Raw genomic sequence first — 20,402 nt, 5'->3', positions numbered from 1 at the left:
AAAGTTAGAATTATTTAATTTACAATGACGTGTTAAATCTTGCTTATTACAAATTAGAAAATTCCTTTCATAACTTAAACTTTGTTCGAAAAGGTCAAGCTTCTATATTTGCTCACAGAAAATTTTTCATTAGTAGTACAATATCGGTTTATACTATTAACTATAGCATAATTTTTTTGCTGACATAAAAAGTCTTACTGTTTAGAAATTGGATATCGTATTAAAACGCTGACACGGGTATAATATTTAAATTCGTAATAAATACCGTTGGCGCCTGTAAGATACGTCAAAATAAAAGCACTTAAAAGAAGCATGCAAGAATTTACTATTAATAGTTGAAATGACGCCTTGAATTCAAATTAAAATTTCAATGACATATTTTGTGTCCTTTCTAAGGAGTATTTTATTAAATTATAAGTATACTAAGAATTTTTCGCCAGTAAAAGTTTGTATTTTGAATTTAATTAATACAACAATTATCGAGAGTCATGAATATTTCTGAAAAACGTTTTACAAATCTAAAACATGAAAATATTTACGAGCTTTTTCTATTTATAATGTAAGTGACGCCCTACTAAAGTAATTTCAAATGTCAAACATTTTTCTTTTATTCCTTTTAATAGAGTGATAAATAAAGCTCAGTACTTATGAAAAGAAAAGGAGTTTTTATTTATGTTGGTATTTTTAAATATAGGTGTTTAATAGGTCCTTAAGATTAAAATACTAAGAAGTCTTTAAGAAGAGTGAGTAGTTTAACCTAAATCTAAAAAAAAAGTTTTTTCGATGAGTTTTTAAGGAAGTTATTTAATGATATCAAGCTTGGACATTGAAAATTAGAGTATGATGCAACACTTTTTGTTACAAAAAAAAATGCAAATCAATAAACTAGACCCCAACAAACTCACACAAATCAAAAGGTCAACAAACTCTAATTAAAACAACATGGCGTCAGGGGTCAACGACCTCGAGTAAGCGCGAGTGTGCTGTTCAAACAATCAGCTAATCAGTTAATCTGCAGGGCAGAGCGGAAATAATAAGTGTATGCTCTGCTAACTATTAATTACAAGCGCGTGCGCGAACCCGATCAATTGTGACGTCACTGTGAAGTGATTTTTGCTGGGTAATTGTGATGAGTTATAGTTTGCATAACCCCACATGTAGTTGGAAGTATTAAGTAGGTTATGAAAACAACCGTTGTAGTTGGTAGGGGATTAATCTATTGAGGTTAAAAATATTTTTGGAAAACTCAAAATTTTAAATTTTTTAAATTTGTTTAGTTGGGTATAATTATATCAACTAAGTCTTATAACTAGAAAATCCGAATTGAAAATTTGGTAAACACTGTAAGTTCTATAGATGGCTGTTAAACAAATTATTTAAAATTTTTTGCTAGAAAGCTTAAAGGATTATATATTAGTTAGTAATAACAAATAGAAATAAACGTACTTATTAGATAAGGAGGCGGAAAGTTATTATTCTAATTTGTTAACAAATTTATTGTGATATCCCTAATTTTACCAAAATAGAAAAAGTCTGGTAAACTTTCTAATAATTTGAATCGTTTACAATAAAAAAAAAAGTAAGTTTGCACTGTTTTAATTCAAGTCAAACGTTATAAGAGTAATTAAGTTTGAGTTAAATTAAAAGTTATGTAAGAAACAAAACTCAGTGTGATTTTTTGCATGGTAATAAATGTATAGGAAGTATTATAAAATATTGATGTTTTAACTTATTAGATGTGGAAATGATTAAGAGTGCTTGGTAAAAGTTGTTGGTATAACAGCTATCAAAACAACCCCTGTTCAATGTTAAAACAAAAACTGTTGAGTTCACGTTGAAAAACCGGGTTTATTATAAAGTATTATCCTTTTGTTATATCTAAGTTAATAACAGCCTGATTTTGTCGTAAAAAACTAGCTCATAAAAGTTATTTGATGGTATGCTAAATTTATATAATAAAATCATAAAAAGTTTACAAATTAGTTGTTAAAAATCTTTAAAAAATCTCTTGTCTACATTGTAGATATATAAATTGTTTTTTCAAAAGGAGTTATGTACATATCCTAAACATAAATAAAAAAACTTTTTAAGTTTGACTATTAGTTTTATTTTCTTGGCATTTTACTCATCAATTATTATTCATAATGTTATGTTACATAAATAAATGAATATATGCGAATAAGTGAGCTAAGTAACCTAGTAAATTATATTTTGGTTCTTAGCCTACTTTAAAGTTGAGTTACAATTTCAAACTGTACAGCAATTTTATTAGTATAGCTTATTAGTTGATAATACTCTGTGTAATCAGTTTAAACTGATAAACTCAGCAATATAATAAAATTTGAATATAGTTTTGTCAGCACTTGTTCATTAATGATAATTTGAGTGGCATATAAGTATCTGATATCCAAATACAAGTATTGAGATACTTAAAAGTAGTTTTCCAGTTCATTAAAATAGATAAAAATTGTTTAACTCTATTAGTAAAAACTACTCATTGCAATTTACCTATTAAAATATCTTCGTTGTTTTTTAGTGCAATAACTGTTCAAAATGTCGTTAGTATAGGTTTTGAAAAGAAAATGCAAAAAATTAACAATTAATGCCCACGAATAGTTAAAAAGTATTAATACTGATTTTAACTATCATTATTAAAGTTATTCAGTAACAAAATAGTTAGTTTTTAACAAACTTAAGAAAATTCTACATAACTAAAAAAAAGCTAACTTATTCATAAATAAAGTTCTTTAACTTAAAAGTTATAAAATTCAAAGTTACTTTGAAATTTTTGCTCAAGTAGCTGTACTTGAAAGTTTCTTTTTATATAAAAAATCGCAAATAACTTTCAAAGTGTTTTTAAAGTGTCTCCAAATTGAGTTAAATAAATGAATTTGCTCTGAAGTTAATAAAAACTATCTAATTTTGAACTTACTACTGATGGCTTTTTGAGAGCCAATTCTAATTTAAATGTTATTTAACTTTATATTATTACACTTTATTATTTGAAAAATCATAAAGAAAGTAAAGTAGTTTATATTTTGTTTTGCTACTAGGTTATGTTATTATTGTAACCAAATTTATCAAATATAATATATTTTAAAGTGAAAAATGCAATTTTAATTCATTAATACTTTGTTATATTATAAAGAATTTGATATAAACGCTCTCCACAACAGTATCTTCTTGCACGAACGAATAGATGAGGGGTTCTTCGGTCAAGTGTACAGAGCTGCTATTTGTCTGAACAGGGATGGTAAAAACGAAAAAGTTACCGGCGCCGTTAAGATGCTTAAAAGTTTGTTGTTTCATATAAAAATAATTTGTATTTGAAAGTTTGTGTAGTAAAAGTTTTATACAATTAGGAAGTTTTTTTTGTTGTAAAAACCTACTTAACTTTAAAACTGAAATTATAAAAGTAAATTTTGTTTTAAAATAATTTGTTAGTAAATTCCATATGTAGTAAAATTTTTATGGAACACATAGATATGTTTACTCCAAGTATTTTTCAAAAGGTACTTACTTTTGACAATGATAAATTAGTAAGTAGTGTTTATACACACTCAATAGGCTTTTTTAAAATCTATTTAACAGAATAATGAGTTTAAAAAACTCTGCGACAACACAATTAGGTCTTCCTACCGCCAATTGTTTAGATTGTTTTTGTTTCAAGTTATAAAGAAAGAAAAGACTAGACAATAAAGAATCTGTTAAGTGTTTTTCTTGACACTTAACAATGAAGAAGTTTACACAAGCTTTCAAAACAGTATAGAACTGCGTTAATTAGAACTTATTAAGTCTTATATATTATTAAATATACATTGTTTCAAAGAAAATACAAATTAAATTTATGCTTTTTATTGTAAAAACATGGTTGAGTAAGTAAAATAAGTTAAAATGTAGTTCTTCGCAGCGAAGCAACAATTATATTTTTCCTACTGATACGCTTGTATTTATTTCAAGTGCTTTGTTTTTTGTAAAATATAATTAGGTGTCTGTTCAATCAAACGGAAATAATGACACAGTTAACATTGAAGTAGACAATTGGGTCCTTTATGACACTAATTGGTCAAACTTGGAATGTTTTAAAGTAACAAAGAAAGTATAAGAAAAGGTAAAGTGTCATTATTCAGGCGTTAGTTAAGATTACGTCATGCAAATTAGGAAGCGTTTTTTAGTTTAAACAAAAATTTTTATTTAAAAGTTTGTTAAGAACGAAATAAATTGTAAAAAAATAAAGTTTAGTAGGTTATGCCAAATGTTAAATTGATTTAGAAGATTGTATTTTTACCTATGGACTGTTTAAACTTTCCATGTAATAAATGTTTCGATTGTCATTTAAAAAATTTAAACCATAAAAGTTGTTGTAATGTGAAGCTGATGTATTTGTTTTTATGTTTCCAGACTTTAATATAAATTCTGTAGACGTTATTATAAAGTGTTTTGCTACCTTTAAAAATCCTAAAATCTCAAATTAGACCGTTTAAAACTCATAATCTGATTATAGTTGGGAAGTATGTAAAAAGATTTGTGATAAAATATTTTGTTTTTTACTTTATTTGTTCTAAGTTCATATATATATGCTATGTGAGGAAAGTGTTAGACACATTTTAATCATTTTTGTATTTACGCACATATATTTTTTATTAACAATATTTAGATAAGGGTTTGTAAAGTTGTAAAAAATCTTTTAATAAATAAAGCTTTTTTACAGGAGTTATCTGATCTGAAAACAAATAAACTTGATATCATTCGTAAAAGTTTTACTACCCAAAAAACTTTCAGACAAATAATTTAATTCAAGTACAAACAAACTAACCCCATTGTTTCTAAACAACCCGTGCAAAAAAAAAACTCGCCCTTTTCAAAAACCTTCAATAAAACAATAAATAAAAGGCCACTTTATTTTTTGCAAACCACAAAAATATTCGTTTCCGCTTTTCACGCTCAATTTACCGGCTATTATGACGTCATAGTTAAAGTAATTCGATGTTGATAAATAAATTCGAGGATGAATTGGTCAAAGTTTAAATATGCGAAATATCACAGAAATGATAGGTAAACTGTTTTAAGTGTCGTAATTGGATGTCAATAAATAATTTTGGTTTGAAAAAATTTAAGAAAGCTGGTCAAAGTTTAAAAATTCAAAAAAAAAACATAAAAAAAAACTGTTTTCAATTAATCAACGTCGTTATAGCTCAGCGATTTTAATAGCACTCAAATGAAAGCAATAAATAAAAAACAGTAAATTTTTAAAATTACTCCCCGTCATTGACGCCACTAACTGTTTCTACGTAAAAAAGTTGAATTTTTAAACTACATAACTTTCTAGGAACTCATTTTAACATTATGGAGGCGTTATGTAAGATTTGTTTTATTTTAACGTGATTACAGACCTCGTAATTTGCTAACTACTGATTTCGCTTAACAGTTTGTTTCCACTGATATAATTGATGATAAATTTTTGAGGTTTTCTAACAACTTCACGCGCGCTCAGTATTAAAGTGTAAAGTTTAAATATTTGTTTTTCGTGTAAACACGGTGGAATTTCGCCTGTCTTGAGTATTATTGGGTAGTTTCTTACAAAATATCATTTTCTAGATTGAAGTTTTGTTCGTTTTTGATTTTTAAGTTGTTTTATGAATTAAAAAATAAAATGTTTGAAAGTTGTTCAAAACAAAATTAAAAACATAAATAAACTTAAAATTAAAAACATAAATAAACTTACATGGTATATCTTTATAGTTTTATCCATTAAAGATAACATACAATAAATTCTGTAAATCCATAAAACTTACATGTTTTTTGTCAATTTAAGCATGTACTTAGACCAAACAACAACAACACATTGTATTTGATTTCACCCACAATAAATAAAGAAAGTATCAAATCACATAGATTACAGTTCAAAATGTAACTTTTTCCGAGTTCGCAACGAACTCTTCCAAGCAAACAGAAATTTTTATCACAACTACAAACTTTCATTGTCGCACCATTAAACTTTGCATTGTGTATTAAACCGAAGCTTACGCGACGTTCTCAACAAACAAAACTTTAATCTTCGCTGCAATGGGCAACCATTGTGTCGAATACTACAATGCAAATTTGGAAATCTACTACAGAAATCACCTCCTACGCGGCATTGTGCTCGGTGACCTCCTACTGAGTTGTGCCCTACTTTCATTGTGCAATTGTCGGTTGAATTAGCCGTTTCCGCTACGTTTGAATAAAGTTTCGGCGTTTGTCGAAAAGCTTGATAATGGGGTTTGGATTTTGTTGGTTTATGTTTTGTTTGTGAGTACGAGTGTGCACAATAGATTATAGTAAATTAGGATGAATGAGCTTAAATCATTTATTTTGTTTGCTTAACACAATATTTTACCAATATTTGGAGTGAATAATAAGTTTTAAAAAAATAAATGTTCAACAGTTGTGTTGCTGTATTTTTGCCATAAAAAGTATACTTAGTAAAATAAAACATTGTCATGAGGATTAATTGGTGTGTTGAAATTTCAATTGAGTTCTTTTGAATAAAATGCTACAAATCTGATTACAATAAAAAAGTTTAAAATAATACTTAGAAAAAATAAATGTCATTAAACTAGTATTGATATGTAGATATGGCATTTAGGTGTATCTACTTACCATAAAAGTTCTGTTATTAGATTTTTTTCGAAGAACGCACCAGTTTGGAGGTCTAAAAACCCATAAAAAATCCTTTAATTTTTTAACACTAAGGTCATCGCAATTTAAAAATTCCCAGACACGAAAAGTCACACAAAGGAAGTGAAGAAAACTGTTGTCAGCGCATAAACCTTCACCCAAATAAAAATCACTATTTTTTTGTGTTTTTAACCATCGCCCACTTGTGAAGCGGAAGTTAATTTAACCCAACAAGTTTCAAACTTTCGGGCTTGGTAGTGTAAACAAAAAGCTAATCCGCATAATTCAGTTTATATAGATATGCATGTTGTCTTTGTAGCTATCATGTACGTAAACCATCGTGCTAAAATTGTTGTTTGAACGCAAGAATTTTTCTTTCAGCAGTTACAGCAAAAATATATTTTTTTTCTCGGAAACCAAGTTGAAATTTCTTAAAATTGGATATAAGTTTTTAATTTCCAAATACACCTAGTTTCATTAAAACCAAACAGGTATTTTTCAAAGTCATTTTACAATTCTTTTTGGATGATTATTATATACAGTTACGTCATAATACTATACACTTGAAATTTGCATACAAACACACACGCAAACGTGCTTGACCTTTTTTGAAAGGTGTCAGGGAAAGGTCAACATATTTGTTTTGACATCAACTCATATCAAATTAGTTTACAATACACCTAATTCAAAATTAGTTTATCAGTGTTGCAATTTTGAAAGCACATATTTACGTTTTGTCATTTATTTTTGCAAAAGAGTATAAAGTACGAACCTATTAAATTAAGGTTTAGAACTTCTAGGGTCACTTCCAGATGTGCATGTTTTATGACGTCATAACACATATATAAGTATATCTGCGAATTTGCATACAACAAACTTGACGAAAACCCTTGACCTTTTTCCACCACCCTTCAAACAGGAAGGCCATTTTTTTTCTTGTTTTCAACAAAAAACTGCCCTTCTTTTAAGAGTGTCCTGCGGTCAACATTTGCCTTCAATTGTTTGTTTTGTTTTATCAGACTGTTAGTACGTGAAAACAAATAACAAAACGGTTACACAATCAACTCGAACTCAGCTAACTTTTCATGTTGATTGCAGATATTTAATGATGCAGAGCTTTATGTGAAAGTAGGTTATGTAAGCAACAAGTGAAGTTTTTAATAAATTTATCAGTTTTTATTCGGTCTGTTATCCCTTTATCTTTGAACTGGATAAAACATAATTAATGGGTTTGTTACCTAGGCTTGAAATTAAAGTTTTTTTTTAAAGATTGTTAGGTTATATAAGTATTTTTGTGGATTCTTCGAACAGATTTATAATTAAAAATGTTGGTTTTATATTATATTTTTTTTTATCAATGCCTTAATCTTTTTTTCTTAATATGGTTTTTGGTGGACTTAAAAGTTCTGAACTCGGCTAAACGTACAGATATGGTTTCTGAATTTTTTGTGGGCTCAGTAGAACTTTTATGTGAGATTTTGATTAACTTTGTAATTTAATTTTAATGCTAACACTTTTAGTTCCAAGAACTTTTAAGTTTCTGAACTTGATAAACTTGAAAAGAATTTCCTGCAGATATTTAATCAGTTTTTAACAGTTTAGATTAGCAGATATCGTTTAAAAATTAGTGTTTTTTAAGTTTTATTTATTTACTTTTCTTGACATTCGAAACAATAAAATAAAACCAACAACTTTTTGAAAACTTTAGGCTAAAAAAAATAGTTCTTACACAAATAATTAAAACTTTTGTATTATTTATTAAAATAGTTGTAACAATTTTCTCTATTTTAATCTAATACAAAGAGTGCAATGAAATTATACTCATCTAGTTAAATTATTTTAAATTGCAGATTGCAGAAAATTTAAACTTTAAAATTTCTTTAGGTATATCTTATTATCTCGGTCTTAAATTTCTTTAATTAAAAACAGATGTGAAATCAAGGTATTTGAAAATATATTTTTTAAACTCATTAAAAAAAGTTTAACATTTATACACAATAAACTTTTTGCACTAATATAACTTCAAATGTTGAAACATTTGTCTGTGGAATTTGAATTACGTAGATCTTTATCTTTTATCAAACTTTTTAATTAAAAAAGCTGAAAAACACTTTTATTTTTGCGTGTTATCGCTTTATCTTTTAATTTAAAATAAAATCTCGTGAAAAATGTCAGATTAGATAAAAATCTTTTTACAAAAGAAATAACTTTGTAATTTTTTGTTTTATAAGTATCTAATTTAAATATAGAACTTTATACTTTTAAATTTTTGTATGTGCCGCATTTTTAGGTCACAAAAAAACAATTTTAATTTTAAAAAACCTAAAGACTTAATAAATTTTAAGTTATAGTGTTTTAAACTTAAAATTAAAGTTAGATATTAGCAAAAAATCGAAATATTTTGTAACTTAAAATAACATTTTTTTTAAGAAAAAAAAAACTGTATACTCTAAACTACTTATTTTAATCAAACTTTTAAAAAATTTCACAATAAAAATATTCATCATTTTAAAGGGTCAAAAACTAAATTGAAAAACAACCATTTTTCAACTTTGCCAATTTAAAAAGCGTTACAAAGTCAAAAGTTGAAGCAATCTCTACTTCTTTATGACGTCAAAAACGTAAAGTAGGAAGCTTGTGGTTGAAAACTGAAAGGTTTCCAGTTGAAGTTGTTGCGGTGTTTGCTCGATTGCAGTTTTGATAATCGAGTGTTGAAATATTAAAGATTCTCGTAAATAAGAAGTGGTGCTTTGGTAGTTACATTGTACATTCGCTAGTATTTTCGACTGCGGCTTGATAATTGATCTTATTTCCTGTATGTATGCTGATTAAGCTGCATGTATGTTAGCTGCTACCTGAGTCACACACCAACCCGACATGAGTTTTAAAGCTTCTGTCGCACATTTAATTAGTTAATTCCTGCTTGTATGTATAAGTTTGTGGTACCTTTACTTGACTTTGTATTTGAATACGGGCTTCCAAAATTAATTAAACGTTTCCCTCATGTGTAAGAAATTATCTCGTAATTTTCAAGTTAAGCATTTAACGCATGTATGATTAGTTTTACAGATAAGTAAGTGTTACCCAGCTCGCACCATCTCTAATTGTATCAAGACTTGAAAGTTGATCTAATTAATCGTTTCCTTCACATATAATTGCAGTTATTTATAGTTTTAACCTGGATGTGTATTATTGTAGGATTGTTTGTTAACTTTTAAAAGGCTTACTGTGCAAATGCAATCGCCTATCCACATTAATCGATACTTTTCTAAATAGATTAAGAGTTTACCTGTCTGGTAAATATTAATACCTTTCTAATTGGTAATTCTGAAATACTAAGTTGTAAATTAATTGTTTGTATCGCATAACTGTTACTGAACTTTGATATTACTTTAATATATTTCGCTTAATGATTATGAAATAACAGCGAAATAACTTTAATGTCGGAATATAAATGCTAATACTAAATTGTGTCTGAAAATTGCAATGTCTTTATAATAGCTTAAATACAGTTTGGGGTAAGGTTTAGTATTTAGTACAGTTGTAGATTAAATTAAACATTATATTAAAACTTTAAATTTTCCTGGAAATAACAATAACGTTAATTTAATTTCCTTTCATTTTTCCTTTTTAAAATGTAAATTTACCTGTATTATAAACCACGATTTAAAATTTACAACACTTAAGCTTATAAAATATTTGCAACAATATTGTCTGTGGTTTTTTTGAAGGTATTTGTTAGTTCCTTTCAGTTTGTTGTGCAATTTACATACAAGTTTGAAAACTTTATTTTTCAAAACATGTTAATACATCATTCTATTAAGTTTACAAAACATTTGGTTTCATGATAAATACGTTTTTTTTTATTTTAAAATATGTAATGAGGTATTTTGACTAATCATTATCAAAATAAACCCAAACTGATTGATGTACTTTAATGTTAACATTTACATGTTTTTACAAGTATTCTAGTTTATTTTCTTTTCATTTTTATAATGCATTAGTGTATTTACTTAAATAATATAGATTATTTTAACTTCTGTTTAGAAACAACATTAGATTATTATTTTAGTACAATATGGTTTGGATAAGTGAGTTTGTAAAAATATTATCTAAACATTAAAGGTTTAGTACTCGTTTTAACTACAATATTATAAAAAGTCGTCACAAATGAAACCCACTTATACTTCATACAGTGACTTTCTCAAGTCGCTCGATTTAATTGAGATGGGATGTGTAATTTTTATTGGTTTTTTAATACTTCCCGTGGAAAATTCACGTTTCCGTTCTTGTAAAGGAAACTGTCTAAGTTTTATTTGTTTTCCTCCATAAAATAATTTATTATTTCCTATATGTAAATTTTAAATGTTGGGATTCAGTTTTTATTGTCCATTGTTAGTTCTATTTTTACATATTAATAAAACTAAATTGACCGTTCTGTTAAAAATTGTAGTTATAAAATTTTATACAGATATATTAGCATTTTATGTAATAAAATAAAAATAATTAACATTCTAAATTTAGATTCACACGTTTTAGTTTGTTTTTCCAAGGATTAAATCTGTAAAATAAGTGGAGATAAACGATCAAATTATTTGCAAAAACTTTAAAAGATTAGATAATATCTATTAATCCTTGTTATTTCAACAAAAATTCTCATGTAACTCAACTTAATTACTGATCGAAAAAAAATACATACTTGAATTCTATTCTACAACCACCATAAAGTTATTTTTTTACAAATATACCAAGTTCCTAAAAACACTAACATAACCCTTTTACACTTAATATACTACTGTTTATGTCTTGATAAAACAGTTATAAATAAACCAATTAGTACTTTTTTCTTAAATACAATTTCTTCTGCAGATAACAACAGATAAAGTTAATTTTTTCTACAAATATAATAAATTTAAAAAATAATTATTTTATAACCCTTTACAGCCACTATACATGCTACTGTTCTTAACTTCATAAAATAGTTATAAATAAATCAGTACAATTTCTTGTGCAGATAACAACAGTGAGAAGGACGTGAACGACCTGGTGACGGAGATGGAGCAACTGAAGCGCATCGGGCCCCACATAAACATAATCAGCCTGATCGGCATGTCGACCCAGGAGGGCGCCTTGTACCTCATCACTGAGTACGCCAGTCAGGGAAATTTGAGGTGGGATATGTTTGTTTATTATCAATTATGTTTAATTTTTATATTTGATCGCTGAATATGTCAGTCTGGGCAATTTGAGGCGAATATTGTATTTTGTTTATCAATTATTTTTATTATATGCTTGCTAACAGAGTACGCTAGTCAGGGTAGTTTGAGGTTATAAATTTTAATGATTTGTTATATTTTTCAGTACATCTACAAAAAATCTACATGGTATATTAATGTGTGCCAATCATATGCATTATACTGGAATAGTGTACAACTAAACATACAACTAAAAAACTGAAATACTGAGTATTAACTGAAGTTATTTGAATTTTAAAGTTTAAATGTTGTAGGTGATGGCTAGTAAAATATATCTTAGTATTATAACAACAACAACAACAACAACAATAACAGAAACAGCATTTATAGAAAGCGCATATGTGGTAAAAACTAAACTAAAATCAATAAACAAAATCGGCGAAAGTCTGCAGAACAAGTCCGGACTTTCGTTTGCCGTGAGACAAGCTCAAATTTAACAAAAGGGTTGATCATGCCAATTCGATCATCAGACCACAAGTTTCGGTAGACTGAGACCGGTTTCGTCCTTATTAGGACTCATCAGTCAGTCACAACCGAAAAACTTGTAGTCGTCAATCTACAAACGGTTTATCATGCTTTCGCATGAAGCAACCATTTGCTGGCAATGATTAGTGACGTCAGCATTGTCTTTGCCGTGCAACGTTTAAAACATTGTCCACTAGGCAAGACATCTGGTACGCTCGTTTTAGTACAATCAACAAAATCGGCGAAAGTCTGCAGAACAAGTCCGGACTTTCGTTTGCCAACAATAAAATCAATAAAAACAACTTTGAAATTGCGTAAGAATATTTTATTTTTAATCGCTTTACAAAAAGAAAACAGCTTCGAAAAGTCGATAAAAATAAATCGATATGAATCAGTTTCTATATATAGTCGCGATACTTTACTTTTTATTAAGTGCCCACTCAATTCCAAGTGCTTTTTGAGAAAATTAAGTATAGCAGATGTTAAAGTTTTTAAAAGTCTCTTTGATTTAATTAAGATGATCAAAGTAACTAAATTACATTAGCTCAGATTGTAAGTTTTGTTTAAAATTAGTTTTTAAGCACACACTTTTTTTGTAAACTATTAGATTAAAACTACTTACATTAAATAATTTTTTTAAATATTTTTTTAAAATAATTTAGTATGCTGTATAAAACAACCAATTATCTCTACTACGAGAACTTATTACATTATTTTATAACAAACTTTAGCGCAATTCTGTTTGTAACATCATATAAATCATCAACATAACAACCAAATATTTTTCAGGGACTTTCTACGCAGAAACAGACCATCCAACATCGACTTGCCAGAAATTCCCACCACAAATCAGTCGGAGGCGGGATTCGAACCCAGGAACGTCACGTATCAGGACCTCATAAGCGCCAGTTACCAGGTGGCCAGGGGTATGGAGTTCCTCGCCATTAATAAGGTTTGTTCATAAAATTCTTGATTTAAACAAGTTTAATGTATGTTTTGTCGTATTTTGTAAAATAATATTATATTTGCTTTTTGATAATGCAGTATATGTAAGCTTTTTGTTTTTAAGCATTTCGTATTACTAGAATCATACAAACATACTATAAAATTATTAAAAATGCCTTTTAAATAAACAAAATTTGTGTAGTCGATGTTTAAGTTTAAATGTTAAGAGTTTAACCAATTTCGTTTAATACTTATAATTAAGTAGTTTGAAATCTAAATTTAAACTTTAACAAATTCAAAAAATATAAAGTTAAAACAAAAAGCCATTCAACGGATGCTTTCCCGACATTTCCCGACCGAAATTTCCGCTCGTAACAGGCAAATGTAATCACTTGTATGCGTTTGATTACTCGGAAGCGACGTATTTTGTTATTATGACGTAATAACAGCTCAAGTGTCGGAAGCGGATAATAAAAAGCACTCGAGTGAAAATATCGGAAATTTTCCAATCCGATTATTTTTTGTTGTTTGAATTAAATTTTCGTAATTGCTCCGTTGTGTTTCAAAGTTTTCTTTTTCTATAATCTTTTTACTATAAAAACTTGGCTAAGTTTACAGTAATTCGCATGGTTAGGCGACCCTTGGTGACTTTAATTTTGTTTTTATTAAAGCTTTAGTGAGTTTAAACAAAACGTTTCCAATAATTGTTGTGTTTTTATAACTCTAATGTTATTAGAATGCAGTTACACAGCTCCCTAAGCTTCTTATATTATGATGTTATAAAAATAAAATCGAATTTAATCTGTTTTCTTTAAATATTATAACAGTAATTAAATAATAAAAACGGGTTTAGAAATAACAACATTAGCGTTTTTTTAAATCCACTTAAACTTAAGCATGTATATTTTGTTTTCATTGTTAGATTTTAGTATGCTTTACAGTAACTTACAAAAATAATAAGTACTAGGAATTTGAAGATTAAAATTTATACTTTATAATTAAGTATTATTCTAGTGTGTGCACCGAGATTTAGCTGCAAGGAACGTATTAGTAACGAACAACTTCGAAATGAAAATTGCTGATTTCGGACTTGCCAGGGATGTCAGATCACACGAGTATTACAGAAAAGTTTCCAGGGTTGGTTTATATTTGCTTTAGGAAACAATATGTTTATAAATATAGTAAATATAGCGGTTAAATAACAAAAAAAAATATCAGTTTCTAAAGCTTTTTAAATACTTTCGATTAGATTATATTGAGTTTACACTAAAGTATTATTTATTTGAAAATTCATAGTGTATGAGATTAGTTCATAATATATAATAAAAATAATATTTGTTTTACAATATCCTTCAGGGTCACCTTCCCTACAAATGGATGGCAATTGAATCGATGGTTGAAAATGTTTTCACACACGCCACTGATGTGTTAGTTGTTAGAAATATTGGAAAAATAATAAACTAGTTGTTTATTTGATATACTTATTTTCGAATAGTTTTATGAATTCTACTGGTTAGTTTATTGAAATATTAAAGTCTAAATCTATTAACAAATCAATAGACTTTTATATTAAAAAAAAGCTAACACCAGCTCAGCTTTCTTTAAAAACTTTTTTAAAACTCTTTTTTAAAAACTAATATACAGACCCTAAATACAAATGACAGAGTTTAAATTGAAAAAATACCAAGTGTGCAATAACGATCTAATAATACAAACAGCTGGTCGTTCGGAGTACTGTTGTGGGAAGTATTCACATTGGGTGGATCCCCTTATCCGGGAATAAAAACTGTTAATTTGGTGGAACTTTTGAGATCAGGTATGAGGTTGGAGCACCCACAGTTCGCCAGTCCATTGTTGTACAGGTTGATATATTTATTTATTTGATAAATAAAATTAATCTCCAAAACTAATTGTTTCTGTTTCCTTTTCAACTCGTTTCCTTTTCAACTCTGAAAATCAATACAAATGTTGTTTTTGTATAAAAAATTAAATTTGATTTGATAATTTCAATAGACACGTAAGAATATATATATTTTATATTTTTCAAAGTTATATTTGAAAACACTATGCAAGTTTTGCTCAACCATTGCATACAAAAACTCACTTATATATTTCTTAACATTTTTTTCTTCAGGTTGATGAAAGATTGTTGGGAGGTCATCCCTCAAGATCGCCCCAAATTCAGGGATCTTTTGGAAGATTTGGAAAGGATGCTCAACGCCACTACATCTGATGTTAGTAGTAAAACAATGAATATTTGTCACAAGAATTTATAACACAAGCCTCACTCTACTACTGGTGTGAGGGAATTTAAAAAACTTAAAATTCTACTATAAGTGTAAAACCTAAATGCCACTGCTTAGGTGTTAGTTTAAAATTATAAATATTTCTATATTGTACACATAGTAGTATACCCGTTGAGTTATATAAGCTTAGTACTAGTAAAGGTGTTCTTCATTTCAGGTAATTTAAGCAAGAATAATAAAAAGTTACAGTTTAGAATATTTCACTAAAGTAAGTCCTGGCATAATGTGTCAGTTTGTTTATTGGTTAACCAGTATTTAACAATTTCTAACACTTGTTGGACATAAGTAAATACAGTCGTTTGAACAGCTGTATAATATTTAACAGTTCGGCTATCACTCAATGTTAAGTGTTCAATAATGTTCTAGAAGTTTATTTAATATAATAAATTTAAAAAAAACAGAAGTTACAGCTGCATAAATATTTACAAGTTCAAGATACTATAATAAATAGTTTAACTATTTTTAATATTTGTTTAATTTACTACCAAGCAAACAAAAACGCCAATAGAACAACGTGTGTTTAATCTTATAAAACATTTATACAATTCCTTGGAAATATAGTTTAAAGGTTTAGTCAAAAGCATTTCAGTTATTTAACATTTAAAGGTTTCAATTCCATGAAAGTAATTAAAAAAACTCACCGAATCGGGTCTTCGTTATTTAATATATAAAACCAAACTAGTTGTTTATAAAACTAAAAGAGTTCTTAAGTGGTTAGGATTTTTCTGAAATCAAGTAAAATACAACCAATATACTACATAAGAATTGAGTTAAAACAGTTAAAATTTAATTCTTGGGTAAGATAGAAGGTTTATTATATAACAAGATAATGTGATAAAAATCTAAGTTCTGCAAGAGATAAAATCAATGATTACATTAAAAAATTTTTATCTGGTTGAAATTTAAACTTATATAAGTTTCAAAATAACTTGTAAAGTTTATTCGTGTTTTAAATCTTATAAAAGTGTCTTTACAATCCGAACATAAATTTAAGTAGACACTTTACTTATATAAAACTAATGATCATGTATTAAGTTCTGTGAAGGTAAAATTTATTTTAATTTTTACATAAAGGTTAAATGTTGTAATTATCCATGGAGTTTTACTATTGTGATCAAAAAACAGTTTAATTAATTACTTCATGTATTGCCACACAGATTTATTTATTTAATTTATTAATTTGACTAGTCTTTTTAGATTTAAAATAAATGTTTTATAAAAGTGTTTACTACTCTAAATCAATTTATCTATATATTCAGAAATATACAAATAGTAAAATAGTATTCTCAGTTGTATTTTTCTACAAAAAACATGCAAGAGTAAAAATTTTTTTTATAGTGTTTACCTCCTAGTAAAACATAAACAATTTAAACATAATGAAATTATTTTTATTTTTGAACTGAAACACTCTTATAAAAATCATGTAAAATCTCATGTTCTTAAAAACAATTTACATTATCTTAAAGCTATTTTATTTCATCATACAGTCTCTAAAATTATAAAATTACTGTTAAAACATTTAAAAAAAACCCTAATAAAGTTTTATTGCTACAAGTAAATGTAACAATATTTTATCAACAGTAATTTATGTTGTCCATCAATCTAATTTAAGCAACTTACCACTTTTATAAACCTTTTAATTACAGTTACGGTTAAAATAAACTGTGATGAACCTTGTTAAATCTGAGAAAAATATAACAGTAAACAAAGCTGCTTTTATTAGTACTTAAGTTTTATATTATTTTAATGGGTTTTGTTTAGTATTTATGAACTAATAAGACCTTTTAACAATAATAAAGTATAACGAATGTTCCAAATATTCTTTATTGCATTAAGATTTATAGTTTTAGTTTAAAAAAACAGTTAAACTTATTTGCACCAATGTATGACTTGTGGAAGTTTACAAAAGTATAGAAGCTATAAGATTTTGAAAATAATTTTATGTTTGTATGTATGTTATGTATTTGTTTTTTAAAGTAATTGTCATACAATTTTCGAAGTTGTATAGCAATTTTGATTACATGACAATTCAAATTCATAAAAAAATATTTAATAGACTATGACTCAGAAAGTAACATATATTTGAAATAAAAATTAAATTACGTTTTTATGTCATATCAATATCTATAAATCGTTATATATTTTTTGTAAAATTTTAAATATTTTTTAAAATATTAAAATTTATTAAAAATAAGTGTACTTTAAAACTAATTTTAGCCATATCTAAAAATAAATATAATATTTTACAAAAAGAAAAAAATGGTTTGTAGATATTAATAAGATCAACATACTTTTTTTTTCCTTTTAAAATGTGTATTAGTTTTTAAGTTGTTGCCCTTTAAGTTTTTTAGAATTTGAATTATCGTGCGCTCAGCAATTTTAACCTATTTATCTTACATTTTTTACAACAGTAAATGTTAATTAATGAAGTTTTATAATAATTTTTTACTTAAGTTTTAAATTGATAAGACATAGAAACGTGTGGATATTTGTGGAATTTATTGTTTTTATTTAATTAATTGCTACATAAACTGCCATACGAGTATTATATTTTGATTAATTGAATTAATAATACCATAATAAATCAGTTTTAAATATGATTATGTTCTGTAGTTATGAAGGTCATTAAACTTAGTGAACTTGTTTAACATTAAATTTTAGTACATTTAGAAAAAAGTATATACACATGTTTGTTTTTATTTTTTACTGTTTAGTAGAGAAAATAATGTTTCTTACAAAGTTATGGAATCATTAAAATGAAACTCATGCCTAACTGTTAATTATTATGCCATGATATTAATTATTTGATATTTTAAGTTTTAAGTAAATATGATAAAATAGTAATAGTTTTTTTTTATAACTTGCCCAATACTTGGTATAATCAAGCATGGTGTATCACACTCATTTATTCACATTTACATTAATAATTACTTTTTCTGTAATCGAAAAGTAACCAAAAGTTGTTACACTGCATTATTAACAATTCTTTTCAGGTTAATCGTTTGCAAGTTGGTTATTTAAATGTTCATCAAACTTTGTTTCTTTTGTTTGTTTTCTTTAGTACTAGCATTTAATTCAGCCTTACCAAAAAAGCTACTTTATTTTTACATTCATAAATTGATATATTAAGATATATTTATATTTTCAGGACTACATCGACCTGAACGTTCCATGCGACGTCTCCTACTCCGTTGCGACATCGAGTGACGAGCAAGACGATACGGATGACGATTACGATTGTGACGTGGTCAATGACGTCATGCACGACAGCGATTCCGTGTTCGAACGTGATTCGAGGGATTTCAACACGAGACAGCAGCAAGAAAGTTTGTTTTGTTACTAAAACTTCTTGAAGTTTATTGGAGTTTTTTGTTTATTTATTAGGGTATCGATGTTTAGGGAAAGCTTTAAATGGTGTTTCATTTAGGAGCATAAGTTATAACTGCAACAAAAAAAAAGTTGAACTGTTTCATTTTATTTTTTGGTCTCTCTACCCCAATAGATAAAGACTAAGAGACCTATATGTTCTATTGTTTTGAAAATTGAACATAAGTAAAGTTGTTTTGTTTGAATAAAAGGACGTGTAAGAAATCAATGGGTATATTTTAAAATTCTAAAAAAAATTATTAGGTGACACTTCTGCTGTGTTTTGCAATTTTTATGCAATGAACTGATATTTCAAAAGTGTCATCTCTTGATCAACTTTTCTTTTCTTATAATAAACTTCTCCTTTAAATAATGATCGTTTGTACAAATCTGACCGAACTTTTTCTTTTCAGATGGAAACATGTCGGCAAGCTTGGACGAAACAGCCAACCTGCTACAGCAAGACGGGATGTAATTATGACGTCACACCGACATTGTAAGGGATTATTACGTCATAGAAAGACGAGCAAGATGGCATAAGACAGGGTGATTATAGGAAGATTTTTTTTCATTTTTCTTTTTATTTTGTTTTAATTTTGTTTTTCAGTCCGGCTAAGTTTTGTCCCCTTGCCATTTAAGTTATGACGTGATAATTCTGAACTTACATAAAGTTTCATTAAGTTTAATATGTTAAATAGCTTTGTTATTTCTTTGTTTCATTGGAAATTTTCATTCCTGGATTTATTTTTTTCTGAGTCCTAAGCAAGTTTTAAGATTTTATATCAAATCAATCTATATTTTAATGATGCCTTAAAATTTTAATCCATCAAAAAATAAACGGTACATCTTTAAGTGTTTAAAACTATCTGTAATCTTTTTGTCAATTCTCTTTTAATCTTTTTTGAAATTTAGTCGTTTTAGGGGCATTTAGTTGTAACTTTAAATGTTTGAGTAAATCAATTCAAAAGAGTTCTGTTTTGCAAGTTAAATTTTTGCTTTCACATTTAAAAAAGTTAGCTGTAGAATATATGTTTGAATGTAGTCGTCATTTATCAATGTTTGTTTGTTTGTGATGTAATAATTAAGAGACCTAAGATTATCAATATCTGCCCAAAGTGACAAAAATGTTTTGTTTTTATTTTCTTTCAATTATGTTCGAATTTCTTTCCATTTTATCGTTATATGGTTACTGAATAAAATAGATAATGTAATAGTTTGTATAAATGTTTAAAAAAAATAGTTTAACGTATTCATAAATAAAGAGGTGATGTATATATATATATAAAATAGGAAATTTGTTTGTATATTTATATACAAATAAATAAAAGTTTTAAAAATTTGTTTTGTGTTATTTTTTTAGATTTCATAGTTTTATAAAAAAGTTTTACATAGTTAAACGTATGTC

The 20,402-nt window shown here is 26.9% G+C and overlaps 1 protein-coding gene across 6 annotated transcripts in view; it reads left to right on the top strand.

Annotated features, from left to right (window-relative positions):
• LOC145831331 (fibroblast growth factor receptor-like) overlaps positions 1 to 20,202 on the top strand; it is a 58,369-nt gene extending 38,167 nt beyond the window's left edge. For all 6 annotated transcript variants that reach the window (XM_082938547.1, XM_082938551.1, XM_082938548.1 and 3 more), the window contains 9 exons: positions 3,177 to 3,295; positions 11,675 to 11,831; positions 13,170 to 13,332; positions 14,340 to 14,462; positions 14,682 to 14,752; positions 15,044 to 15,187; positions 15,460 to 15,559; positions 18,780 to 18,957; positions 19,411 to 20,202. In XM_082938547.1, coding sequence (XP_082794673.1) covers positions 3,177 to 3,295; positions 11,675 to 11,831; positions 13,170 to 13,332; positions 14,340 to 14,462; positions 14,682 to 14,752; positions 15,044 to 15,187; positions 15,460 to 15,559; positions 18,780 to 18,957; positions 19,411 to 19,472 — 1,117 coding nt within the window. In that variant the 3' untranslated portion in view covers positions 19,473 to 20,202. The remainder of the gene's footprint in view (positions 1 to 3,176; positions 3,296 to 11,674; positions 11,832 to 13,169; positions 13,333 to 14,339; positions 14,463 to 14,681; positions 14,753 to 15,043; positions 15,188 to 15,459; positions 15,560 to 18,779; positions 18,958 to 19,410) is intronic.
• Positions 20,203 to 20,402: the final 200 nt, after the last annotated feature.

Source organism: Thalia democratica, chromosome 3, assembly GCF_965202585.1.
Source record: "Thalia democratica chromosome 3, ktThaDemo2.hap1.1, whole genome shotgun sequence".
Taxonomy (NCBI): domain Eukaryota; kingdom Metazoa; phylum Chordata; class Thaliacea; order Salpida; family Salpidae; genus Thalia; species Thalia democratica.
This window is presented reverse-complemented; position numbering and strand designations above follow the sequence as displayed.